This window comes from Folsomia candida, unplaced genomic scaffold, assembly GCF_002217175.1.
Source record: "Folsomia candida strain VU population unplaced genomic scaffold, ASM221717v1 Fcan01_Sc021, whole genome shotgun sequence".
Classification (NCBI taxonomy): Eukaryota; Metazoa; Arthropoda; class Collembola; order Entomobryomorpha; family Isotomidae; genus Folsomia; species Folsomia candida.
The window spans coordinates 54,963-80,765 of record NW_019091213.1 but is presented as its reverse complement, the minus strand read 5'-3'; the positions used below and the strand labels follow the sequence as shown (position 1 = coordinate 80,765).

The 25,803-nt window shown below is 43.3% G+C and overlaps 3 protein-coding genes and 1 long non-coding RNA gene across 14 annotated transcripts in view; 2 read left to right on the top strand and 2 right to left on the bottom strand.

Annotated features, from left to right (window-relative positions):
• LOC110858376 (kalirin) overlaps nt 1-12,390 on the top strand; it is a 29,537-nt gene extending 17,147 nt beyond the window's left edge. Inside the window, exons 34-50 of one of the 3 annotated variants that reach the window (XM_022107137.2) lie at nt 270-574; nt 2,905-3,198; nt 3,396-3,485; nt 3,693-3,974; nt 4,108-4,175; nt 4,280-4,366; nt 4,434-4,506; nt 4,641-4,868; nt 4,947-5,138; nt 5,906-6,076; nt 6,164-6,225; nt 8,648-8,876; nt 9,190-9,701; nt 9,777-10,165; nt 10,423-11,050; nt 11,147-11,285; nt 11,383-12,390. In XM_022107137.2, the coding sequence (XP_021962829.1) occupies nt 270-574; nt 2,905-3,198; nt 3,396-3,485; nt 3,693-3,974; nt 4,108-4,175; nt 4,280-4,366; nt 4,434-4,506; nt 4,641-4,868; nt 4,947-5,138; nt 5,906-6,076; nt 6,164-6,225; nt 8,648-8,876; nt 9,190-9,701; nt 9,777-10,165; nt 10,423-11,050; nt 11,147-11,285; nt 11,383-11,901 (4,268 nt within the window). In that variant the 3' untranslated portion in view covers nt 11,902-12,390. Of the gene's footprint in view, nt 1-269; nt 575-2,904; nt 3,199-3,395; nt 3,486-3,692; nt 3,975-4,107; nt 4,176-4,279; nt 4,367-4,433; nt 4,507-4,640; nt 4,869-4,946; nt 5,139-5,905; nt 6,077-6,163; nt 6,226-8,647; nt 8,877-9,186; nt 9,702-9,776; nt 10,166-10,422; nt 11,051-11,146; nt 11,286-11,382 lie in introns of all 3 variants that reach the window. The other 2 variants (XM_022107136.2, XM_022107138.2) reach the window with 2 other exon arrangements.
• On the bottom strand, nt 12,334-19,676 carry LOC110858377 (zinc finger protein 62 homolog). 5 transcript variants are annotated; one of them, XM_022107139.2, is made up of 17 exons: nt 19,485-19,676; nt 17,898-18,211; nt 17,573-17,782; nt 17,306-17,486; nt 16,977-17,211; nt 16,802-16,875; nt 16,438-16,587; nt 16,217-16,325; nt 15,884-16,124; nt 15,696-15,793; nt 15,260-15,583; nt 15,125-15,191; nt 15,000-15,049; nt 14,687-14,906; nt 14,190-14,583; nt 13,882-14,102; nt 12,334-13,800 (listed from the first exon to the last, which is right to left on the bottom strand). In XM_022107139.2, exons 2-17 carry the CDS (start codon nt 18,088-18,090, stop codon nt 12,875-12,877), a joined length of 3,693 nt encoding a protein of 1,230 aa, XP_021962831.1. In that variant the 5' UTR covers nt 18,091-18,211; nt 19,485-19,676; the 3' UTR covers nt 12,334-12,874. The 5 variants fall into 5 exon arrangements, with proteins under 5 accessions (XP_021962831.1, XP_021962834.1, XP_021962835.1 ...); XM_022107142.2 differs by having other exon boundaries at nt 15,884-16,121; nt 19,485-19,675; XM_022107143.2 differs by having other exon boundaries at nt 16,438-16,515; nt 19,485-19,675.
• On the top strand, nt 19,038-20,352 carry LOC118438441. The gene is made up of 3 exons (XR_004836797.1): nt 19,038-19,130; nt 19,272-19,390; nt 19,475-20,352. It is a non-coding gene; the product is annotated as an uncharacterized LOC118438441 (long non-coding RNA).
• On the bottom strand, nt 20,237-25,755 carry LOC110858353 (heat shock factor protein). Of its 5 annotated transcripts, none has more exons than XM_035858745.1 (15): nt 25,270-25,754; nt 25,031-25,139; nt 24,858-24,919; nt 24,723-24,785; nt 24,592-24,642; nt 24,419-24,518; nt 24,304-24,350; nt 24,016-24,147; nt 23,644-23,923; nt 23,483-23,581; nt 23,129-23,402; nt 22,915-22,965; nt 22,556-22,712; nt 21,953-22,007; nt 20,237-21,857 (listed from the first exon to the last, which is right to left on the bottom strand). In XM_035858745.1, exons 1-15 carry the CDS (start codon nt 25,417-25,419, stop codon nt 21,466-21,468), a joined length of 2,022 nt encoding a protein of 673 aa, XP_035714638.1. In that variant the 5' UTR covers nt 25,420-25,754; the 3' UTR covers nt 20,237-21,465. The 5 variants fall into 5 exon arrangements, with proteins under 5 accessions (XP_035714638.1, XP_035714639.1, XP_021962785.1 ...); XM_035858746.1 differs by having other exon boundaries at nt 22,607-22,712; nt 25,270-25,753; XM_022107093.2 differs by having other exon boundaries at nt 25,291-25,752.
• Between the last annotated feature and the right edge of the window lie 48 nt (nt 25,756-25,803).

Here is a 25,803-nt window from a genome sequence, read left to right as displayed (position 1 = left end):
ACCAACAGTTCTCCGCTCTGGGAATGTTTTCAGGTTCCACGTTCAAACAGATTCATCGACGAGTTTTTAAACGATCATCCGCTCCATCACATTGTTCGACTGAAGGTGGCACAATAATACTTGACATAAACATATAATATGCATATGCAATCTATGCCCTAACGTGTAACATATAAAATGCCTGCGTACATCGTACATCTCATTGGACTCATCTCCTTACATCTCATCGTGGAGAGCACGAGTTGATTAAAGGAATTTGATTGTTGCAGAGGGTGGAGAGCCGACGACTCCGACGACTCCAGCAGCACCGGCCACATCCTCTTCGTCCCCAGTCTCCAAACGTCGCGTGTTCAGTGGGAAATGGCTGCCCCCACCACTCCGAAAGCTGAGCCAAGGAAAGCTGGGGGAGTCTTCTTCCGGGGGGAGCAAGCAGCCGGGGAGCAGCGGGTCAGCCAAACACAACTCCTCTTCTTCCGCCTCTAAGGACGCCTCTAAGGACGCCAAGAAGGGAAACAAGCAGCAGCAGCAGCCACCTCCCACAACGTCCAGTACCCTCTCACAACACCCCCCATCCGTAAGCAGAACCATTCAGTATTTATTATATGTACGAGTCCTCCATTGTAACAATAAGGGCGGGTGTAGAACTTTCTCTGTCGGCAGTTTTCTCCCCTCATTTTTACTCGAGTATTTAGTGCAACAAAATTAAGCACGATTCAAGAGATCGTTTGCATCGAAATGACCACAATTTTGAGGAGCCTATCCGTTCAAGAATAATTTTCTCATCACTCCTCGTGGAGGGTAAAACCGTCGAATCTGCTGCTCCCAAGTGTGTAACTAATGATCATTTTTATGATCGTACTCAAGCATAATGTGCCTTCTTCTTCTTCTTCTGGTCGGCTTTCTTCCTGCTATGTGTTGCATTATTATTAGTTATTACTACTTTATGAGTTGATTTTGCGAGGAGATGAAAGGATGTTGGTGAATAATTCACCATCACCACCAGTGATTCACCAGCACTCTTTGTTGTGCCGCTCCTACTCCTCCACATTCCTCCGCCGCTCTGCCGCCCCCACCACCCAAACCATCCTAGCTTCCACCCCATACACATACTTCGCCATTCGCTTGGTGGCCTCACCCACGCCCATAACGTAGCAATGAGTGTGGGGCGGATTGTGGTGTGTGGATGGACCCCACTGTTTGTTTTGGGAGCACTTTTTGATTTTATGATGAGCATGTTGTTTGTAGTAGTAAAAGTTTAGCGATAATAAGTAGCATGTAGTTTGTTGTGGACGTTGTGGAATCTCTGGCTCTTCTAGTGGAGTAGTAGCAGGCAGTCGTCGTTGGTTAGAGGAATCGAGGGCAGTTGGCCAAAAATTAGAAGAATATGCAGAGTCCTCGCCTTGTCCTCTTTCAGCCTTTCACTCATTCGCATGAACGTGTGCCCCGTCGTGGTACGTGCGAGCGTTGCTGCCAATATGTACTTGCTCTCTTCTAATCTCTCGACTTTAGGACAAGAGGAGGAGCAGCAAAGTAAATGTCCCATGTGTGCGAATTATTATGTGCTGCGAATACTTCTCGCTAAAATTCTGCTCCTGCTCCTACATGGATCGCTGATGATGATGATCATCATGGCAAATATTCTCATTCTCCGCTCGTTCTTGGTGAATATGTAGTTGTTATTTGGTAGGAGATCTTGTGGGAGAAGAGGAGCAAGCATACGCCAAGGACGTTTTCATATTATTATTATTGCCATTTATTTATACTCTTCTCCATCCTACTCTACATACAAATCCTCCCATCAGGCAATCAGGAATAGGCACACTCTCCATGCTTCATTGCAAAGTTGCTTCTAGTCGTTGACGTCTATCGTCCTTTTAGAACTCCCTCATCTTACCCGTCGGGGCGCAATAAGTAATTAATTTGCCCGTCGCGTTCAGGAACGGTGGAAATTATTCTTCCTCCGACTTGGAATCTTTGCACGCGCTCGAATAGCGGATATGCACAAGTGGTCTCTCGAATGCATGCAGTATTGCGGACCAATTAGTGTCAGGCGAAATAAAGCGCACATAGTATAGCTAGCTAGTTAAGCGGCCTAAACAGTAACACTATACTATCCAGCTCATATATGTACACACACATCCGGTGTCAACCAAATACCAACCAGCCAGCCACCGTCACTTTCATCAGTCAGATAGGCTTTTCCTCGTGCTGTGCATGGTCATGAGATATGATGCTTGGAAACCGCATCATGTGCAGCAGAGGAGGAGGCTGTTAAACAGTGCGCTAATGTGGGTGGTGCCTTCTGTGCTGTACTCCAGTCCAGCTGTGGCGTGTTATTGTAGCAAAATTTGTGTGTAGTACAGTGTATAGTTTCTAAATTGTGGCTGTACGAATAATCAGGCGTGTCTGAATAAGGACTCTCCAGTTGGGCGAGAGAAGGTTATCGCTCGATGCAGCAGTGATGAAGCGACTTTTGTTATCTCCATTCCGCTCAAAGAAGCGAACTTTGGGTGAACCCAAGGAGGAGGGAGATGACGAAGGGAGGACCAACATTGGGGACGTGGGTCGTTGTGCCACCTGGGGAACGTCCTCACATAATAATAACACGTCCACTGCCTCCTCCAGTGACATGATGGTCACCAGGGGCGTGGGTGACTGGGGGGCAAGGCCACGTTCAAAGTCCGTCGTCTCCTTCTCCTCGCAAGTGCAGGATGTCAGTCGACATCTCAACACGGCCCTCGTTCCATTCCTCACCTCCAGCAGGCGAACAGGAAACCACGACGATGAGGTTGTGGTTGCAGAGAGAGAGAGAGAGACATTCAATGATATTCGACTAGAATAGTCAATTAATCAGTCGAAAAAATAAATAACAACTAACCGTATTCTTTTCTTCTCCTGTTGCAGAGCGACGCTCATCATCCCAACAGTAGCGGTAGTAGTAGTGGAATGGGTAACCGAGGGTCATCCTCGTCCACGACGCAGTCCAGCAATGCGGACAGCAGTGCCCTCGAGTCTCTGAAACCCTCTCGCAGTTTGGGTGGCGGGGATGTGCCACTCTTTGCCGAGGGGGATGAAGGGGACGAGGATCAAGTGGAAGTGCCGCCGCCCATGGCCCCCATCTCACAACAACTCCTCTCATCCGCCAAGGGTGGACCTGAGCAGAGCCACTCCTCCCACGCCTCCTCCCACTCCAAACGGGTAAGTCCAATCAACCAGACATGCGTGACGCATAGGAACCACAATACTTAGGCCACATAATGTGACATTGGAATCATCATCATACTTGAGTGTATGATAATGCTATGGGATACGATCCGTATGATATCCCAGTGAATGAGTGTATGGTGATGGGTGTAACAAGTAGTAACAACATTGTTTGTGATTGAGTGCTGCAGTCGAGCAATGCGCGAGGAGAGACTGAGGAGGACTCGGTCCCACTGGCCACTGAACTTGAACAAATCGTCAAGTCGTCCAAAGAACGAATGGTTCGTCCCAAGTCGTCCTGTGTTTTTTGAGTGTGTTGTAGATTTTATTTTTGCGTTTTACAAGTCTTGCGATGGATGATGCATGCCTGCGCACTTTTCTCTTATTTTATTGCGTTTAATTTAAGTAGTTTATTAAGTTTGTACTCATTTGAATCTTTGCCGAGTTCGTCCACTGATCATCTGTGTCTGTGTGTGTGGTACGTGTAGGAGCAGCAGGAACAGTTGGAACGTTTGGGTGAACTGAGCCTGGAGGGGGGCGAGGGGCGAGATGGTGCTGCCGAGGCATCATCCTCAGCTGGACTGAATAATGGGAATGGTGATGCGCCGCCCGGACCCCTGACCCCCGAGGAGGAAGCGTGTAGGAAGCGAACTTATGTGATTCGGGAGCTGATTGAGACGGAGCGAGACTATGTGCGTGATCTGAGAGAGATTGTCGAAGGCTACATGGCCATTATCCGTGACCCCAATTCCGACATTGCCCTCCCCGAGGTAATACCAATATTCGTCATACTATTACTAATATTTCTTAATTATGCATGGACAAGGAGCACAGGAAAATATTGGGAAGGAGAAAATGAGACTGCAAGTCCTACTATTTACCTAATTTTTAATTTTTACTTAGGACCTTCGCGGTGGAAAGGATAAGATCATCTTTGGCAACATGGAGGCAATCTTCGAGTGGCATCGAGAGTAATAATTATTAATCAATAGCATAAATCAGAATTGGCTTGCTCTCACCTACTCGCTCAACTATAGCCAGGTTTAATTAAATTACTTGATTAATTTCTCTGCAGCATATTTTGCAAAGCGCTGGAAAGATGCACGGAACATCCGGAAGAGTTGGGTGGTCTCTTCAAACGATACGAGAGGAAGTTGCACATGTAAGCAGTTTGCGTCAAGTAGTATTGATTTAGGTTGGAGATAACAATTGCACTATTTTTTGAAAAGGTACGTCGTCTACTGCCAGAATAAGCCAATGTCCGAGTTCATCGTGTCAGAACATATTGACACATATTTCGAGGTACAGGATTTTGCTGTACACATTGAACTTGAAGAGTAGTCAATACTTCAACATAATATTGCTTACTCTGGTTGCGTTTGTCTGCAATTAGTCCATGCAATTAGTTTGTATATATTAATCTACTGTGTGCACAGGAAATTCGACTAAAACTGGGTCACAAGTTGACACTGTGTGATTTGCTCATCAAGCCGGTCCAGCGCATCATGAAGTACCAACTCCTACTAAAAGACATTCTCAAGTACACGGAGCGGATGGGTGTGCCAGACCAGGTGGAAATGCTCAAGTTTGCCACCCAAGTGATGCACGTCGTCCCCAAAGAAGCCAACGACATGATGAATGTGGGTCGACTTCAGGGCTTTGATGTGAGATAACTAGTTCAGATTGATTGTCCAATAATTGGTTGATGATGATTAATTTGCAAGTGCATTAATTGTCCTCAGGGGAAAATAACGGCTCAAGGGAAGCTGCTCCTCTCCGGCCTCCTTCTCTGCTCCGAAGGAACGTCCGCTCTCAACTTCAAGGGGAAAGAGCTCCAAGTCTTCTTCTTTGAACAAAGCATAATTCTCAGCGAGTCCGTGGGGAAGAAAACTCAGTTCTCGAATCCCGTCTACATTTACAAAGCTCACATCCAGGTATTAAATAAATCGGTTGCCAGCAAAGCTGTTCTCGTTCTACTGTCATACTCACTAACAAAAACCAAACTCCCACACGCACACAATTAGTTGCAATGACAATTAAGTGGCAGCCAGTTCTATGTACATTTAATTTTCGTTCTCGTTCTACTGTGTGACAGTAGAATGGCTGAAGCGGACGCATGATTGACAAAAGAACAAAGCAAGTAATTGTAATATTATATATAGCAGTTTGACGAGTTTTGATGGTTATATTTTTTTTCCTTCGACTTGCTCTCATGCACAACTCTGGAAAATAATAGTTTACTGGAAATGTGAGAGTCCCATATGCACGGATAGGCGCGCTGTCTATAGAAGTCAAAATAAATAAATATATATATCCGATGCCATTATGGGGTTGACAGTTGATCAATTACACGGCTGACAAATATGGTCACATCGCCTTTTAGAGCAACAGCAGCAATAGCGTCTCGGCTGGCCACACTACGAGAAGCACTAATCCTAAGTGAACTAAGTCTCCTAACCTGTATTACATATACTAGTCTTACACAAAATCCTGTCACCAACTTTTTTTGCATGGTACCACCAGAGAATCTACATACTTTGAATATTTTTGTACGTTGCATTTGTGTAATAGTTGTAACTTAAACGGGCGTTTCTCCTTTTCGTCTCTCATAATATGTTAGGAATTAAATGAGTGTATGATAAATTTGTCCTCGTGACTGTGACTAAAATTGCCTTATCATGTTGTGTGTCTCTCCTTCCAGGTGAACAAGATGAATGTGTCAGAGAGTGTGGATGATGGAGACGAGTGCAAGTTTGTCCTCCGTTCTACGGACCCCAAGAAGCCCAATTTGGCGTTTGTGTGCCAAGCGTCCTCTGTGGAGGCACGTGAAGAGTGGGTGACCACTCTCCAGTCCATTCTCCAGACACAGAAGGTGGGTTCTTGCATACAAATCTTAAATTCAATGCATGAGAAGGGGTGGAATTTGTTACATTGCACTAACTTGTCAATCTGTTTTCAGGATTTTCTCAAAGCCATCCAATCCCCCATCAAGTACCAGAAGAATAAACTCACCAAGGAACTGTAAGTCAATCGGTGAATGTCCACTCCAGTCAATTTCCGTTACTACAACTACTTGGCTCACTTCTTCTCTCTGTCCCCTCTCTCCCCCCCAAAAAAACACTTTGGACATCCTGGTGATGCGAATCCACTCGACACCTTCTCCCCTTCGTCTTGCTCTTCTCTATTTAAACAAACCACCAAAACCTGGAACGATCCTTGCGCGCTTAAAACTACGTTGTGACGATTACGATTGGGCCGATTAATTATTTATTGAAAAATATGAATGGTGGGGGCCGCAGTTTTAAATAGTTGCTTCAAGGTCTAGTGATTGGGAAAGAGTGTTATTTGTTACTCACCCACCCACCGACCCACCAAACTTGTGACGACGATAACTAGATGTAGACCGCTATACCCACCTACGTGGACTCTGATACTAGTGTGTACTTAGGCTCAAAATATATCAGTCGCCCCACCCACAGAAGCAACGTTAGTAGCAAACAGGTTGTGACAATGACGACGATCGGATCCACTACGTGACGTGGCTACATGAAATTACACCTATATCTGAGCTTTCGTAGTAGGACAAGAACAATAGCGTGCGGTGTATCTATATGGCCTGTCCCTCAAAATTCCTTCTTGTTTTCCCTTTCAGCCTGGGTGAAGGTGTATGGGCTTTGTGGTCAGACAGATTTATATATATTTTTCATGCATACTTGGACTACACGTTTATGTGTCCGCAAAGATGAGTGCCAATGAGCGAGTGAAAGTGTCCTACCTATTTATATATTGTGCTATGAGAACCGCGTGTAGATGTATCTACTAAAAATACCTAGGAATAGAGACATAATAGCACACAATTAGCGTATGTATAAAAGCGCTCGAGAGAGGAAACGCTCTGTTGGAATGCACTCAACGAAATATTTTTAAAGATGTGTTCAACTCTTGTTGTAATAATTGTTTCTCAGTATTATTTTGATGCTTTTTTGGGGAGTGGACACGATCTCTTGAGTGGGTCCAGTGCCATCACACCTCCTTCCCCTTTATTTTCTGTTATGTCTGGAAGACAAGGCTCCGGAGGCTTCTTCCTCACCCCGCCGTGCTTGTGTTAGTGTAGGACTCGGTGTGAATACATATTTAATTGCACTCTTGTGCGTCGTCGTCGGAAACGGATGTGATCATGCATTTTACTCGTGACTATTTTTATTGTTATGATTAAATAATAGGTTGTAGAGATTATGGTCTCCGAATGTAAATATTATGTATGTACCCAAATGTCTACCTATTTCCTAGTTATCGATTGAGGATAGAGTCGTGTTAGGTGCGAGTTGGGTGGCTTGATGAGTGAGTGAGAGAGGAGGATACGCTTTTCATAGTCTTTATAATTATTACTCCATCACCTTGTTGTTCCTCATTTTCTGGTGACATTATCGTCACACACAGTCAGTCACGTATCAAATCAAAGCAAGGTATTCATAGATAATCAACACAAATTCGCAATTCGCTTCACGCAAGCCAGAGCATTTAAAGTTTCAGGGCAGAAGAGGAGGAAGGTCATCCAACAACTAGCTCACCTTTCGCCAGGTTCAGTACCTTTTTGTCTCCCCCCAGGAAATGATAATCTTTTTATCAGCATCTCCCTCCTCCTCCTTCATCTCCCACCACCACCGCCCTGGGTGACGGAGAAAGAAAGGTCGTGTGCCATAGAAATTGTATCCTCTACTATTCTTACCCAGTGATTCCATTCCACGACCATTATTTATTGTAACCTTGTGGCATTGAACCGTGCTTGCAAGGCAGGTGGCGAACGTAGTGGTTGTTAATTGTTGCTGTGCGCACCTGGAGGACGAGAGGAAACTGAAGCCAAATTATATGTTTAGATAAGATATACAAAATACGACTATTCTATAACGTGTAATGTAAGTAAGATGTACTATGGGCAACGATGAATGCTGTCGCCAGTACGTTTCTCATCTCTGTTCTATCTCTGCATTAGCTATTATCTGTAACTTATCATATTATGGGTGGACATGTTTCTTATTCACAATAACAAAAGGAAGAGCAGAATATATTGACTGATTTTCATACCGTACAAAAAAACTGCAAGTTTACAAATTCTTCATCTGTCATTTACTTACACACACACGCTCCTTATTGCATTCCTCAAAATGGTCTGCAATCTCATCGATATATACTTATCTAAATATGTACATACTTTTAATGATCTATGCTTCTTCCATCTTTGAGTTTTGGTATTTAATTTGAGTCATTGTTGCCAAGTTCTTGCTTGGCTATAATTCTGGTCTTTTGGGCTGCTCTTCCGCCTTCCAGCCTATTTTTTATACAATGTATTTATTTATTGAGCTTAATATTTCCGTGTGTTAGATTTGAGTTGATTTTTTGAGGTTTGAGTTTTTTGTGGTTTGTTTGTGATGCACGCGTTTAGTTCTGCACCAGATTTGTGGAGGAATGCGAGCACTTCGTCGCCTCCAACATTCTCTCTGCTCCCCTTTTCCCCTGAGATGGAGTCACCCCACCCAAAGCTAGAAGCACCCACGACCACGACGACGAATGGGCGAGTGGTGAGGAATCGTATGCATTCCAGTGATGGTGACGACTTGAACAACACGGGGTCGTCAGACGCGATGAAGCTGAAAGCGCAAAACAAAAAGACGGTACAACTAAAATCCACCCACCATCCATCCAACTAATCAAATCCATTGAAGTTGCTAACTAACCACGTCGTGCACATTTGTAATTACTAACTCCTCGCGTTATCATCGCTGCTTTAAAAACGTGGCTTTTTTTATCGCTTGCATGCATGCCTGACAAAGTACTTACACTCTAACCCTTGGCATATGATTTAACGTAGTGTGCAATTAACACGTGTAGAGATGATATGTGTGTGCAGTCTAACCTTGTTGCGTTGTTGGACTGATCTGCATGTGTGTTGTAACGCTTGTGTTTGTTTGGTGTGCACTCCAGCAGGGCGACGTCATCGCCGAGACCCCCTCAGGACGAGGGAGGCAAAGCAAGGCACAAGGCATACCTCTCCCGCCCTCTTCAGTTGTGAAGGTGAGCAGGGACTTCAAAACCTCCTCCCCTTCGAAACATCCCCATCAACTCTCCGTCACTAAGGGGGAGTCGGTTCAAATTCTGGGGGTTGACTATGACCAGGAGCTCTACTTTGTGCGACGCCTCATCTACCCACATCACGACGGCTGGCTTCCCGCTACCATCTTTACAGAAGTCCCCAAAAAACCAAACTCGTGGTCCTTTCCTGGTTTCCGAAAGAGGAATAGTCTCACTTGTAATAGTCAACAAGTTCCCAACAGCAGCACCAATCAGAATAATAATAATAATAATAGCAAGACCTCGACAACACCTTCTCCGAAGACCCAGTCATTGTCGTCCCATCAGCAACGACAAACCAACAAGAATGACGACATTGACGGCGAACCCTTTCAATTGCCCGGCGTGGTGAATATTCACAACAACTCGTAAGGGACTTATCCCTATTGCTAGTTCATAATACACTCGTACTTTTCCTTGCTTGATATAATTTCATACTTCAGCTCTAGAGTTAAGGATGGATCAACGGAAAATACGACGTACTTGTTTGACGAGGCCCCCGTGTTTTGTCACGAGCTGCAAAACATCAAGGTAGCTTCTGGAGAGGAGGCCGTACTCCAATGTCAACTCTGTGTCTCGTCCTTAGTTGACTTGGAAGCCACCTCCCACCACCCACTGCAGACCCCATCACCACCACCAGTCATATTTTGGAAGGATGCTTTTGGACATGTCATCCGTCACTCAGAGTCGCACCAGGTCACCTTCTCTCAAGGGAATGGGATTTGTAGCCTACGCATTCTCCAGGCCAGGGTTTCCGATTCAGGGAGATATACTTGCACCGCTTCTAATGAGCATGGCAGTGCCTCCAGCTCGGCGGTCCTTAGTGTGACAGGTACGTTTATTAAATAATATGGTACACTCTGGGAATATTGACACTCGATTAATTCATGAGTCTGGGCTTGCGTGACCGTTGACTGTTGGTTGCCTATTACTCAATTGGTGGATGATAAGCCACATTTGGAACCTTGTTCTTGCGTCCAACCATTCGATCCTATCTAACCCCATGTTAAAAAACTAATTGCAAAAGTATCAAAGAATACATATCATAAATATTCTCATGAATGTTTGTTGTATCATTTTTCTCCACAGCGGTTGCACCGACGGCACCCTCAGCACCAAAAGTCACGCCAGTGGACAAGGACAACAGCGTCCTGCTTACTTGGGAAAGTGACACGAATGGTGGTGACCAAGTCGTCAAGTTCTACACGGTGGAGACGTGTCTAATGGAAAGTGAGGTATGGACGAGTTGTGCCGTCGTGGCACAAAACTACTGCAAAGTTCAGCACTTGAATCCTGGATTGGACTACTCTTTCCGAATCATTTCTCATGGGGAGGGGACGACAAGAAGTGAACCCGGTCCACCCTCAGAGTCTCTCATCTTGTCTCCAATCACCAACCCTGCATCCACCCCCACCACCAGAAGTAGCAGTGCACAGCAGCAGCAACGCTCTCCCTCGCCAACGACCACGTCTCCAAACTTTGAGTCCAAGTACACGGAAGGGGAGGAGCTAGCACGCGGGAGATTTAGCATCGTTCGCAAATGTTTCGAAACCTCGACGGGTGTCGAATTTGCCCTCAAGCTTATTCCGAGACATCGTTGGAAACGACAACTGATTCTCAAAGAGTTCCAGATCCTTGCTGCCATCTCTCACCCTAACGTTCCTGGTACCAAGGAGTTTTGTGACACGCCATTCAATTCGGTTATCGTTATGCACTTGTGAGTAATTGTCCTTGTCCTCAAGATTTTCATACTTGCCATTCTTGACACTATTGACAATGTCGAGCCTATATGTATATTCCTTGTTTGTGGCAGCGTTCCTGGCTGCAACATTTTGGCGTACCTTTGCGAGCAAGAGTCTTACACCGAGTACCGAGTGGCGTCCTTGATGCACCAGTTGTTTTTGGCCTTGGAACACATTCACAGCCTTGAAATTGCACACTTGGACATTGAGGTTGGTTAGACTATCGCAATTAATTAATTTACAAATCCAGTGTGCTTTGGATTTAGACTCAAATAGAATATTTACAAGTTATCCTTTATCTATGTAGCCTTCAAACATTCTGGTGGATAAGAGCTTGTGCCCTCCCTCTCTCAAACTCGTCGACTTTGGCGACGCTTGCCACGTTGCTTTTGGATCACCCGACTGCCTTCCTCAAACGCTCCCCTGTTACGAGTTTGCTTCTCCGGAAGTCCTCCTTCGCCAAAAGTGTTCGGTTTCTTCTGACATCTGGTCCACCGGAGTTCTGATCCATTTCCTACTCAGCGGTCACTTCCCCTTCTACCACGACACGTTTGAGAAAATGACAGCCAACATCATTAATGGGAATCTCCGTCTGCCTGCCCAATTCCAGCCCATATCACTCGAGGGGAAGACATTGATTACCCAACTCCTCGTGCCGCCACCGTCAGATCGACCCAGCGCCGCACAGTGCTCCAGTTCTCCTTGGATTGCTGAGAGTCGAAAGTTTGTAACGCCGCTGGAAAGAGGTCAGTTAGAAAAGTATTTGGGAGGGAGGACCGTTGAGGATGGACTCAGGCGATATACCAAATGCACAAGTAGTGCATAACTTGTGCAGTACATCAATCTAGAGCAAAGAGGAAAATCGAGTGCATGCATCCGTCGACGTCGATCATACCAGCATACCCAGCAGTGCTGGGCCAGCACTCACCGTATACTTACCTTACTAAAGACTGACACTATTTATTATGACTAATTTAAGAACTCGATAGATGTTATGTATGCACACTTGCACACACATACATAATATGCACTATGTAGGCATATGTATGATGGGATTCGAATGGATAAGTATACTTCGAGTTGTGTGAACTATACCCTTTCTAAATTGTGATCATGTTTATTATCAAGTGCAATCGATTATGCTATTATATTATATTATCCTGACAATAAGAATTGTTTCTATATTTTTATATTACATATATATGCTGCATTACATGTACTTGTTAGTGAATGGACTGCGACTTGCGGAATGAGAATCTGAATGTGCAAAAATGACATTTATTCGTTGTTAATAAAAATTACATTATATCCTTTATCAACTATTAATTATGTATGCCTATTTCGCACTTACGCTCTCTCTCTCTGTTTTGTACGTCCCCCACTCGCTCTCGAGACAAAATTTGTACTTGAAAAACCTTTGATGCGAGTTCAATCAACTGGTGCATGTGCAACAAGTACACGTTGTGTTCAAATTTAAAGCAAAACATTATGGAATCAATTTGTTCAACAATAATGAGGGAGGCTTATTTGGGACAACTTATCGTACATAAATAAATAAATACCGTAAATATGACATCGTATAGTCAGTGCTAGAGCTAAGTACTTTTGTTTTACATATATTTACTTAATATTAGTACATTAAAAATAAATACAGTTTGGATGTTGTAATTTATAATAGAGTCCGTAATAGAAATAGAATGTGAAAGGAGGAGGTAGGCAGGAAACCCAGATCGTGTCGTAAATATTGCACAAATGAATGACGATGAGAACAAAATCTATCTAAACCTGGACTCACGTTTTTACACAAGTTCAGATTTATAGAGGATCATTGGCTGTTTACTCTGCTGCTGATGATGGTGATTGTATAGTAATGGTTGCGACTCTGTCCTAATTGGCTGATTGTTATGAAAGAGCAAGTCTTCTGCTGGAGAAAAGTCACGGATTTCATGAGGTTGTACCATAAGCAGAGACTGGACCTGGTCTTGGACGTGTTGGTCAGTGTGCTCCCTCATTTTGTGAAGAAGTGCTTGGTAGAGGTGGGGAAATTTAGATGGACAGCAGTCACATTGATGAGTTGGCTTCGAGTGATGCCACAGCCGATGGAGAATAAGATCCCTCATCCGTTTGAACGAGCGAGGGCTGGGGCCCTCTACACAGGCAATGTGGTGGCACTTGAACTTGAGTTCACGACGACCGGAGCGAAGTAGCCATGAGGGTGAATTTCGATTAAGGACACGACGTGGTGTGTTGTTGATTTGGAGGCAAAATCGCAACTTGTGCTGAGCAGGAGAACAACGAGGGTTGTGGAGTTGGTGAGAGGAAATCACAGGGGTTACGAGCACTTCATTCAGATCTGGGATCACTTTGAGCGAGAGTCGAGCCTTCTGGCGTTCCAAGGCAGACAAAATGGAGGAAAAATCAAGGAGCAAATCCAGCTTTGGTTTCTTTCGAGGTGGTTCCAACGAGTTTTGAGACGGGGACAAAAGTAGCGTCGTGTTGTTGTTGTTATTATTATTGTTGAGACAGTCGTCCAAAGAGGAGGCATCATCTCCTTCCGTATTGATGCTGATGCCTGAAGAGCTGTTCTCCAACTTGATTGTGTCGTCCCCGAGGTTGTGAAGAATGATGGGGTTATGATCCAAGGGAGTGCAACTAGGGGAGGGCTGACTCATTTCATTAACAAATTGATCTGTTGGTCTATTCTGCTGCTGTTGTTGAATCTTGTCTGATATACATACATGGAATCAATATAATTTAATACAAACATAGGCATTCAAATAAGTAGTACAAGTATTACAAGACCCACCATTTTCGTCAATGTGGATCACAGGTTTTGATTTAACTTGAGCGTCTTCATTGAGGAGCTCTAGCATGGACTTGGCAATAAGTTGGTGAAGATCGTTCTCCTTGATTCCATACTTGATCCTGTATAAGTTGACGCAGAGACTGCAAAGATTCTTGTGATGGGATCGCCAGTGGTAGGTGAAGGAGTTGGTCGACGGTACTTTGAGACCACAATGTGGACATCTAGCAAAAATTGTTTACAAATAATTTAGAACCAATACGGACACAATAAGACCGTCGGGGGTTCATTTAGTGAGTGTTATGACCCACCTGACGTTTGGTTCTGCAGCATGTTCCAAATGGATATGTTCTTTGAGAGTATTGTCGAAGGGGGTGGAGAACATGCAGCCATCGGCCTTACACACTAGTTCAAGTCCGTTGTGTGCACGTTGGTGTTGCATGATGAGACGTTTGGTGGACGCAGTGTAGGAACAAGTGGAACAGACGTAAGAGCGAACAATATTCTTTTTCTTGGCTGGGTTCTCCCTGTCGTTGGGCCCTTCTGTCCAGTGGAGCTTCTCGTGTAGTTTCAGCGACGCCTCGTCTCCAAACTCAATCCCACAATTTTCACAAAGTGTCTCGGGCTCCGATTCTTCCTCTTCTTCCTCCTCCTCTCCCTGAACCAATTCTCCGCTCAGAAGGTTTTCATGACACTCACCCACACCTACAAAAAAATAAACCAAGATAACCAATCAAAGTTTAGCCCAAACCAGTTTTAGCTATTGGCGAGCAGAGAGGAAGTTATTTTATTTAACACCCAACCTCACCTTCAATGGATTGAAGGCCAGGTTCTATTTTTGGGATGATAGTGCCGTTGGCGTCTTGTTGGAATGTGATTGGGGGCATAGCATCAGAAACTGCGGCCACCGTGGCTGCAATTGAGGATTGGCTGAGTGGATCCCCAGAATTGAGGAGAAGCGATTGCTGTTGGTCCAAAGTTAAGGGCTCCGAAAGTTGCATGTGATGTCGGGTCGGAAGTTGCATTTGCTGGACGAAAGGAATGAAAAGAATAAATTTATGAAATGTGTATACAAGAAGTAACGCTGCGGAAGTAGTTATAATAATTAAAATTCTGCTTACAAATGTACTGGACGAACTATTGTTGGCGAGGGACTGAGCTGCTGCCGCGGCTGTCAACGAGAAAGAAATGCAAGATAATGACAGACACGTAAAAATATGTAAATGTGGCAAAATTGTTGTGCTACCTGCGGCGACAGCACCCATTCCAGGTTGGAGGTTATGCTTTTCCCTCAGATGAGCCTCCATCGACAGCTGCTCAAAAGTACATTTAATTGTAGGGGATTAACGGAAAGATATTTTAAAAGATTTTGTGAACTCACCTCATCCGTGGTTCGAAAATCACAGAGATCACACTGTACAATCACTTTTTGATGCTCAAGGATGGCATGGGCTTCCAAATCCGCACGCAGTTCAAAGTACTCTTGACACACGTTGCAGTTGAACCCAGTTTTGACCAAGGGATTTTGATGAGCATCCTGAATATGTTGCGAAAGAGCGTCCGTGTCGTCCGCAAGGAATGAGCATTTGTGACATACTCGTTTATTATGCACCTTCAGCACGTGGGTTGCAAGGCGTTCGGAACGGGCTGCCTTGTAATCGCACAGAGCACATAGGAATGGTTTGATATGAGTGTTGAGGTGGCGCTAGTGAATTAAGCCAACAAGAATATACATACATGTAATTACAGCATTAATGAATATACTGAGGTCAAACTGAGACTGCTGACATCGACAATAGTTAATTGTCACACCTTACCTTGAGGCACCAATTGTCCACTCCCTGCCAAGGGCAGTAAGAGCACGTGTACATTTTCTCTCCCACCTTCTTCTTCATCTTGCCCTGTTTCGACTTGCCTGCAATTACCATCATTTTTATTACAATCCAACTATATATCATATCACAATTTAATTATTGCTAATTAAAGTCCACTGTGATTTGCGCACTTTCTTTTTTAGTTCCTCCAACTCCTGCGATTCCCTGGAGTGGACCACTTTGACCGGGCGTGGACGGTGGGTTGAAATATGCAATATGCGGAATCGTCACAGTTTGGCCGGATGCATCGAGCTGAAGTGAAATAGTCTGCTGTTGCTGTTGTTGTCCGGCAGTAGAAACGTCAATCTGGTGATGTTGCATCAGGTCTGCCTCGACTACTGCTGCAGCATCTCTCTGTTGTTGCAACTCCTGCTAGTCAAAAAATAAATAAATGCATAAGTTGGTCATTATTCATATCATTCATATATTTACTGCAAATTCGCTCATAATTTTATTAATTGTACCCGCTGTTGCTTGGCCAGCTTGCTGTACTGGATGACTCCTTGCTGGGCGTGCTTGTTGAGGGTGTGTTTCTTGATTTTGTTAATGTCGTAAGGGTGCTCACGGTGCATCCTATAATGGCATCACCAAGAAAAGAAACATGTATTACATTTGTGACTGATGGCTCACTGACAGAATGAATTATTGGTATTATTCGGTTAGTTTAAACTGTATCACTTGTTACCGGGTAAAATGTTTCTTGACATGGTCCGCCCGATTAAACTGCTTCTCACAGACGTAGCAGACGAAGGGCTTCTCCTCCCTGTGAATATTTTCATGACGATTATAGAGGTCTCTTCTCTCTGTGGTGTAGGGGCAGTATGGACAGAGATACCTACAACAACAAGCCCCGTCACTCCCAGTCAAAACCACCCCCGCCCACTCGTCACAGCATCTTTTTACGCCTTTCGCTCTTCTAGCTTACTGTCAACTGTCTCGCAAGAGGCTATAAATAAATCTACCCCTAACAACCTCCTTAACTGTCCTCACTGATCCATCCAAACCAACTACACGATGAAAAATGAAATAAAGCATAAAATTGCAGCTACCTCCGCTCACCGCCTTCACCTTCCACCACTCGTGCCTCCACACCTCCCTTGAGAGAGCTCAAATATTTGGTCACCTATGCATCACATATTAACAGTATGAAAATATGTAGTCCAATTGGTGAATTTCAATGCACAATACTGCACAACATGCTACATGATGGTTAGTTGCGTGTACCTCTTCGAGCACCGGATTCTCCTTCCACATGGAATTGTCGTTCACCGTCTCTCCATGTTGCCGAGTGAGATGCATTCGAACACAACGAGCCCAAGCAGACGTGTAGGGACACCGAGGACACTGAAAAACGCGAAGGGGGGATGCATGATTTCCTAACCAGTGCTCGGCCACTCGAGACAAGAAACCCACAAAGTCGCAGTCTACGCAGCGAAATACTTTTTGGCTGGGGTTGTACCTAATTTTTAAGAAATAAACCAAAATCGTCACAAATCTGCTGGAAATATATGCCATCACAGATTTGTATATTAAATGTACGCATACTTCATTACCTTGCAATTTTTGATGGAGTCCAACTCAAAACGTCCTCACTTTCAAACCATCGTTCTTCAATCGTGGGGTTGGACGCGGAAGTGGAAGCAGCGATTGCTGGGGCAGCTGGTGTGTGGACACTTTGCTGTTCAGGCACCAGTGTAAGTTGCTCACCTACCCCTTCCATGGACCACAAGCGACCTATACGCATCACAAAAACGGAAAGAAATAAATGATAATAAAATCCATAGCTAGAGATTAGAGATTTAATTCAGGGCAACGCTTACCATCCTTATCCTGGCAAATCTTCCTCTGGAGTACAATAGTTCCCGGTGGGAGGGTTCCATTTGGAGCGGAGAGGAACGTGACACCTTGACCCCCCAAATCTGTCCTAAATGCATCCGTATCATAGATTATGTTGGCCTGCTGAATATTTCCGGACGCATCAATCAACTCGGCAAAACCTTGATCGTCCCCATACAATTTCTTGGTGATTTCTACAAGGTGACCCACAGCAAACAGGGAAACATAGTTATTATACGCTTCCAAATATCTTTAATCTGTGACCCAAAAGAATGGGAAGAGGTGAATCAAGAGGACATTGTAATTTACCCTTAAACACTTCTTCATACGAGTCAGCAGAGAGAGAAAAAGTAGTGGTCGTTGTGTGCTGAGAGTTTGGCGCATGACCTTGCGTCACCACGTTCACGTTCAACTGTTGAGCCTGGGTAGTGGTGAGTTGGAAAGTGGCGGTGGTGGGAGTGGTCATTACGTTTTGGACGCCGCTGCTGATGCTCGGATCCATTACAGGCGTGTATTTCTTTGGATCATTATTAATAATAATGCACTACAATATATTAGCTCCACTTCCACTCTTTGTTTGACAACGTCCTGCTGGCGTTCCTCGTTGATTTCCGATATGCATGCTAAAAACAATAAAACAAGGACAAGGGGTTGTAATAACCACAAAATCCATTCTTATCTAGACTCCAAATATGTACAACAGGTGGGAAAATGGTTCAATACCATGATTGATAAGTACCACGACTATTCAGTTATCGATACAACATTATGCACTATTTTTCCTCCATCTAGTAGATCAACAACTCTGCAGTATTACTTGGCTTGACGAGAAAAAGACAAACTGTTGCGTGAGAAATCGGCTTTGAACCCCATGAAATGAACAATACTAAGCAAAAAATCGCTCTTGTATATAACTCACTTGAGCATGACCAGTTGTCGTCGTAATTTGACTCAGTCAGTCAACTGTTTTGTGGGGTGGTCGGACTATATAAAAATGGCATGCTTTATATATTTCGAAACTCATCTTCTTTCAGATCTTTTACTTTGAAGGCATTAAATCAACTGGCTTTTGCTTGGATGAGGTATGTTCCTTCATTTCGGCTGCTAATAGCTCATGTAGCCAAAGAAATCTACAGTTGCATCGCATTGTTGTGCGAGCCATTTAAAGCAAACATTGAGATCGACGCTAGAAATGCAGCGACTGGTTGAGTGACTGCACTGAAGATACAATGACCCAAGCATACAGCCTGAGCCACCATATCACCATCACCATCGGAAGAAGCAAAAAAAGCGATACAAAAAAACTATACACTTTTCCTTTCAATCCATTTTCTCTCATCCTAAAATCCTGCTTATATTTGCAAGTACTGCTGATTTCCACATTCGTGAGTGCAATGAATCCTGCACACAATATGCAACTTGCATTATAGGGAGCCAAAGGAATACGGATTGGAATGTGAATAAAAAAAGAGGAATTTATGAGAATTTGGAGCAAATGATAAGAAGGTGCTTCCCCCCCCCCAGGCCCCCGCGAGCCGACAGGTGATGTATAAAATAACCTAAGCAGTTGCACCGCTGCTGGTATGATACAACTTTTGTGTCATGTCCAACTCTCAGCTGGTGGTAGTCTGGTTGGTAGTTATTAGTTGAGGTCATCTATCTATCTCTATTTGCTGAATCCAGCTGGAGCGAGATGAGCGACCCAAATCCATCCATCGCGACGCCTGCTAAATTTGTCCGTATTCTTAACGCTCAGCTCCGGTCGTGGGAAAATCATAATATAATTGGGAGGAGGGAGAAAGGTTTGGATATTCTATTATTGTGGGACTCTTGTATATATCCACTTGTATATAGTGGCGTAATAATATAGATTTGTATGTGTGCAGGTTTACTCACCAGCAGGAATCTGATGATGCTGGTAAAGGGAGGAAGGCGCTGATGATGAGTTGACGATGGGTGTCCGGAGCCCTGGTTTTCTCGTCTCCTCCAAGATCCATCCAAGTCCCCAAGTGGAGTTTGGAGTTGCTTTCGTGTTGGATGTTGTTGATGATGAGCTCTGCAACGTACTGACCCCAAACCCCGAAACGACTCACAGCGTCCATCCCCACCCAACCTCCTCCACAGCGTTGCCAGCGCCACTCCCCGCCAACACAAACCCCCTCGCACAATGCCCCAATCCATATCACCCCACACTCTCCCCCTGTCCGTCCCCTTCCTGGGGGTGGTCAGCACCTGGGCGCCTTGTTCCCTACCCTTGTGTCCACGGTCATGACTCCCACAAAACAGGACCCATCCCTCGGCAGATTCATACCACTTTGATAGTCGTGACAAATACGGCAACGCTGCCACCTCACCCCCTCCCACAGGGGACCATCTAGTATGCAACTAACTACATGTAGTATGCCAAGCTCGTGGATGCTCCCATCCTAGTTCGTGAGGGGAGCATTCATGAGAAATATGCCAGAGAAAGTTGGCATCCGGATCAAACAAAGTGAAGAAAATAAGCCATGTTTTTTATGTGACTCGTCATGAATCACGTTTCACGATTATGATGTGCTGGATGTTTTTAATTTTATTAACGACATTTAGTGTTACGATTACATGATGTCCTATTATGGGCCGAGACTATATGTAAACTGTACAATGCGTGCTTAGTTGGTATAGTCTTTGTGTAATTTATTAAAATATCTTTGATTCCTTTTGGAATCAGTGCGGGGGAGGACTAACATGACTACACAAGAATTATTTAATCATTTATCTCATACCCAAGGAGCTATTTGGCTACACGATTATATCTCAACGACACATTTGCTCTTTCTGGAAGGACACCATTCTCAAGCGCACATTTCACACCTTGTTATTTGATCAGGAGGAGGTACTAACGTTAACAAGTCGTTTTGGTATCATAAAACATGATCATGATAGGGCAAACAATAACTAATTTCATACTAATTAAGGTTATATATCGATCAGACGCAAGTACTGATTAGTCTAGATTTGCTTTAAAATATGCATGTACAACCTTTAAATTGTAGTAATACATTCAAATTCAAATACATTCGATTGATGTGGAACTATGTAAAATGTTTTGTGATTTTAGAGTTTAACAGTTAGAATCGTCTGTTAGATTAGAGTGTATAGATTAGTCTATAGATTCGGGACTACACTTCTAAATGTGTGTATATACCAAGATCCTTTTTCTAATGTATCTAAAAATGTACAACTCTGTTCAAATTCAGCCTTGCGTGGTCCGTACCGTATTATGAATAACCAGGCGCTGAGTTAGACTAACAAGACATTACTATAGATTTAAACATCTTAAAATTTATGATGGATTGTTAATAGGAAATATCATCTTAGAAAGCGATGACAATTAATTAAAGACGATCTCGCTCGTCTTGTTCATTTGTTTAGTGGCAACTATCTCTAACAAATTTGAAACAACTATTGACCTAAACATCATGCTACTTAATTTGATAATTTTAAACAATTTGAATCTTGGCAAAGATGCCAATCAACACACTACTCCAAAACATGATAAATTTCTTCAAACTACAATCTGCTTAAAATGCAGCACCTCTCAGAAGCAACGAATAAACCAATTGTAATATATTAATCTATCCCGCAAGGTGATAATTTGGATAATATACAACTTTAAAAAGTTTACATACAGTTTACATATATATATATATTTAATATATATAAATAAATATATATAAATATATTTATAATATATGTTAAACATTAAGTCCTCTAACTGTATAAAATACCATAATAACCAAAGGATGGAAGGAAGGAAGGAAGTGAAATTATAAATATATTTTAAACTTGAAAATCTATCTTAAAAGTTCATGCCGAGTGGTTCACTCTGTTGAATTCACTTTCTCTTCCTCCTCCCAGCCCCGGTGGGCACAGCGGGGGATGGGGTTTGGGGTTGAAGTACAGTGGGTGAGGATGATGTCGTGGGGGTTGTCAATCCGCTGTTGTTCCTGATGATCTGAGATCCATGAGCCACGACCACATTGTTGGCAATATCTTCTCCGTTCGTCGAAAGGTTGGAGCTCGAGCTGAAGCCTTGCTTCTCCTGGGTGGTAGACTGCTTCAATTTTTCTCTATCTGTGGTCAACATGCTCTGAAGTTCATCGTCGAGAAACATGTTGCTGGAATCGTCAAAGAAATGAGAATCGTCCTCCGTGAGTTCAAACAAGCTCGGGTTGTAAGAGACCAATTCCTGTCCGGAGGAGGAACTACTCGTGCCCACCCCTCCGTCTGCAACATAAACATCATCGGACAGATTGAAATAAATCAGTAATATTAAGTTCTTATTAATTAATCAGATGAAATATTATTCTGCCTATTCGTACCATTCCCATCGTTTAATTTTGAAAAATCCAAATTCAGTTCACCATCTCCAAAGAGCTGCAATTTTAAAAATAATAACACCAGCATCAATACATGATCAGTATTTGTATTGCTGGCGAGAATGTATCAAATGCATAGTCCTGCACACAGGAAAAGTACATTGAGAAAAAGCATTTCAAAGGTTTCGCAGTGGTTTCAATCATAAGGATGTCTCCATCTCTATCAGTACACGTTGTATAAATTAATTAACACATGCTGATAATTAATTCTATTTTTATTAGGCCACTCGCAAGAACCCGGCACACCCACAAAAATTCTTAATTAGAGTTAAGCGACAGTTGAAACAGAAGAGATATACGATAAGAACAACAACTGAACAACTGAATCATCCAAGTGTTAGTTTAATATAAGAAATTATGAACTGATGAGACCCCTTGAATACTGGCTCTGAGTCTGACTGATCCTGAGTGAACTATTGAACTTTAAGCCAAAAAGCAAACAACGCTACTCAATTCAGTTGGTGTTTATTTGTAATTGGTGATGTTGTCATCCCTAGAATTTAAAATCAAGGTACTTCCTTTGAACTCCTTTTCTGCCCTTTGTACCTGCAGAAGAGGGTCTGAAAGTGACGAGGCACCACTCGGCCAGCTGCTTACCCCAAGCAGAGTCGACGTGTCCATCTTGTACTCGTCGCTCTTCAAAATGTCACGCAAATTGTCCAACCCCAGTTGCATGTCATCCAAGTGGGCATCCAAATCCTCTCTGAAACAATGAAAATACGAGTGGTGAAATTTTGAAAATGCAATTAATAACAATCATAATGATCGTTATTGCTTGCAATAAGCACACGACACAGACACCAACGCAGGGGGAATCGAATCAATAACAAGGGTTTTTGACCGAATAGTATTCTTTAGATCATATACTAATACTTCCCTGGGTTATATAAATATTTATAACTTACTTCTTGGCAATAGTATTGTTTCTTTTCAGGTTGTATTGTGGACTCATATTTCTAAATTGTATGGGAATCACAACGATAGGAACATTTAATAAATACTCCAATGCGGGATAATTTCCGACATAAATACTATAACTAAACTAATAAATAGCATGGCCGCAGTAATTTGAGTCACAGACCGACTGAGGTAAGTAAAATATTCATGCGTGTATCAAACCTTGAAGCTGTGGCGCTAGCAGTGGGTTCCACAAATTGTTGTTGCTGTTGTTGTGGTGTCACCATCAATTCCATTCCAACTGGCATGTTTCCACTACTTGTTGTCGTTGCGATTGGCAGAACAAGGTCATGCGAGCCTTGAGTCGTCGTAACTTCCGGAATTGTCAGACAAACTTTCAGGGGTTCACCATTGGCTCCCGTGATGTAGTACGTCGTTTCTCCAGTTGGTTCTAAGAAACCATCTCCGCTGTTTTCTTCAGACTCCTCGATAGCGACTAAAGCACCAGAAATAAGAGAATAAACACAAATATTAATTATTTAATTATACGATTTGCATCGAGTATGTCATTATTACCTTGATGGTTTGGTTGTGCCACGCTGGTCGGCTTGCTCATTTCAACAACTGATGTAGTAGGAGTCTGTGGGACCCGTTTTCGACTAACTTTCTCTTTTCCTGCTTGAAATATACTTGATTAATTGAATATCAGGCAGTAGTATATCTCCAATAAGACTCACCGGCACTGCTGCTACTACTACTACTAGGAACGGCTTGCAGCGACCTGTTGGTCCGTTGACGACCATTGGGATCTGCGGACAATAGTTCCGCTGCAGCAGTTTCCAGATGATTACTAGCCAAACCCAATATGGATTCGGGTGCGAGGGGTGAGTCAACTTGTGGGTTGCAGCCTTCACCTCCGCTGTCATAGTCCTCACCCACCCCACCGTCGGAATCTTCGAAAAGTTCAGTCACGTCATGAATAACAGGCCCTGATGCAGTTTGAACTTGGACTTGTCCCTATAACCAGAATGATTCGGTATTATTATTTGCTATGCACTGTAATCAGCTGATGGCATATTTGATTTTCTGAGGCTGCGACTAGTGCCTACCTCAACCTCATTACGCCGACGAGTCTTCGGCTTTGTTTCGTCAGTATCATTCAGCATGAGGGGCATGCTGCGCCTTTTGAAACCCAGCCTGTGATTTCGAGAAGACATGACGCCCACCAGGAACTGTAAAATCTATACAAGCACACCCAAAAACTTTGTACATTAATTAAACTCTGAGAATTCTGCCTGTTTATCCAATATATTCCTCTCTATCTGGTTGTCTACTAGTTTAACTTTTCTGAATGAACAAAGAAATACAAAAAACGAAGGATCACTGATCGACCTCACCTTGCTTAGAATCGTCGTCTGGTTGGCATGTTTTTGACGAAGTGTTGCTGTGAATAGTGTAAAAAGAGCTACAGCATATTCAATCGTTGAAATGTGTGACTTGAGTAGAACTTACCGAGTTCTCTCCACAAAGCCTCATTCTCACGTTTGATAGTGAGCAGTTTAGTGTCCATATTTTCTTGACGGCCCTTCATCTGCCTCACATCCAGCAGCACCTACATAAGTCGAAGTTCTTACTCAAACATTGTCGTATCAATAATGAGTTGTAGATAAACTTGGGATGCAAACCTTTTGGAAATTATCCGGACGACGCGTGTCATCATGTTTTGGAGCTGGAATCTAAAGTAGTGGACAAATCCAAATAGTTTAAACTCATATTAATTCGAAAGGCCTTCTTATCCTTATTCCATTTTTAATACCTTTCTCTTGATGAGCTCCAAGGAAGCCTCATTTCCCCTGAGAAAGAAGGGATGAGCAAATTCCTGCTCCAAAAAAATTAAACTGTTGATCTTATGCGAGGATAAAAAGTAAGTATTATTATTAATTAATCGAACCATCTCGTCCTTTTCTAATTTGAGTCCACCCTGTTCCACGGAGACCACTTTATGGAAACCGTCTATTAGACAGACAATGGAAAATATAATAATATTACGAAGTAAATGACCTCAACATACATGCAATTTCACATTATTTGTATAACTAAAAATTTATAGAAAGCTAAACTTACACATATTCAACTGTCGTACGAAACTAGCCATGTTGTTGTGCTTGTAGTAAAGTGGGAGTAACTCTCTGGAGAATTTGGCTTGGTTTCGAATCACAAAGCTGTTACCAGGCTTGGGATTAAGATAGTGACCAAATTAGGACTATTTCAACATCATTTGAAGTATTATATTTAGGAGAAATTCTATGTATGGTATTATTTCTCAGTGGAATGGCGATTTGATTGAAGATGACGTGACATACCAGAGATCTGTAAGGACTTACCTCACTCCAGTAAATCAGATCATTAGTGACCGGGTCGTCAACGAGTTTCCACAATTTGGCGAGGAAAGCAGGCACATGTGCCCCTTGACCTCCGCCATTCCCCGCATTCATCTCTACTAAGGTGTGCATAATCGCCCTTGATTGGTCCGAGTCGTTCTTTCTCTCTTCCTCAACTTTCCTGTTTACTTTTAAACACACTTTTTTCAAGGTTGAAGGTCGTCCCGGCTCCTTTGTGTCCGTACAGTGTGAAGTGGTGGGTAGGTGATCAGGTCAACTAATGTGAGGTCAGTTAGTCTGGTGCGATTCAGCTTTGAGCAACAATTAGAGTTACAGCCATGTACAATAATAATGGAAATATAACTTGCTAATTGTTGTGAGCTTTATTTTATTTTCTGTGTGTGTATAACTTGTTGTCGTCGACGTCAGGTGTTGGTGAGTGCAGCACCACCAAATAACTTGCACTTCCCACACACGGAAGGAGCATCCACACTATGCGTCTCTCCAAGGCTGGAT

What these genes read in the sequence shown, in the direction of transcription:
- LOC110858377 (XM_022107139.2), bottom strand. Translation starts at nt 18,090, where the DNA reads ATGGATCCGAGCATCAGCAGCGGCGTCCAAAACGTAATGACCACTCCC. An exon ending in GTATGAAGAAGTGTTTAAGG is followed by an intron (nt 17,783 to 17,897) that starts GTAAATTACAAT and finishes GTCACCTTGTAG; the next exon opens with AAATCACCAAGAAATTGTAT. An exon ending in AGCTGGCCAAGCAACAGCGG is followed by an intron (nt 16,125 to 16,216) that starts GTACAATTAATA and finishes TTTTTTGACTAG; the next exon opens with CAGGAGTTGCAACAACAGAG.
- LOC110858353 (XM_035858745.1), bottom strand. Translation starts at nt 25,419, where the DNA reads ATGCACACCTTAGTAGAGATGAATGCGGGGAATGGCGGAGGTCAAGGG. An exon ending in GGCTTTGTGGAGAGAACTCG is followed by an intron (nt 24,351 to 24,418) that starts GTAAGTTCTACT and finishes CACTATTCACAG; the next exon opens with CAACACTTCGTCAAAAACAT. An exon ending in GCTAGCGCCACAGCTTCAAG is followed by an intron (nt 22,966 to 23,128) that starts GTTTGATACACG and finishes CATACAATTTAG; the next exon opens with AAATATGAGTCCACAATACA.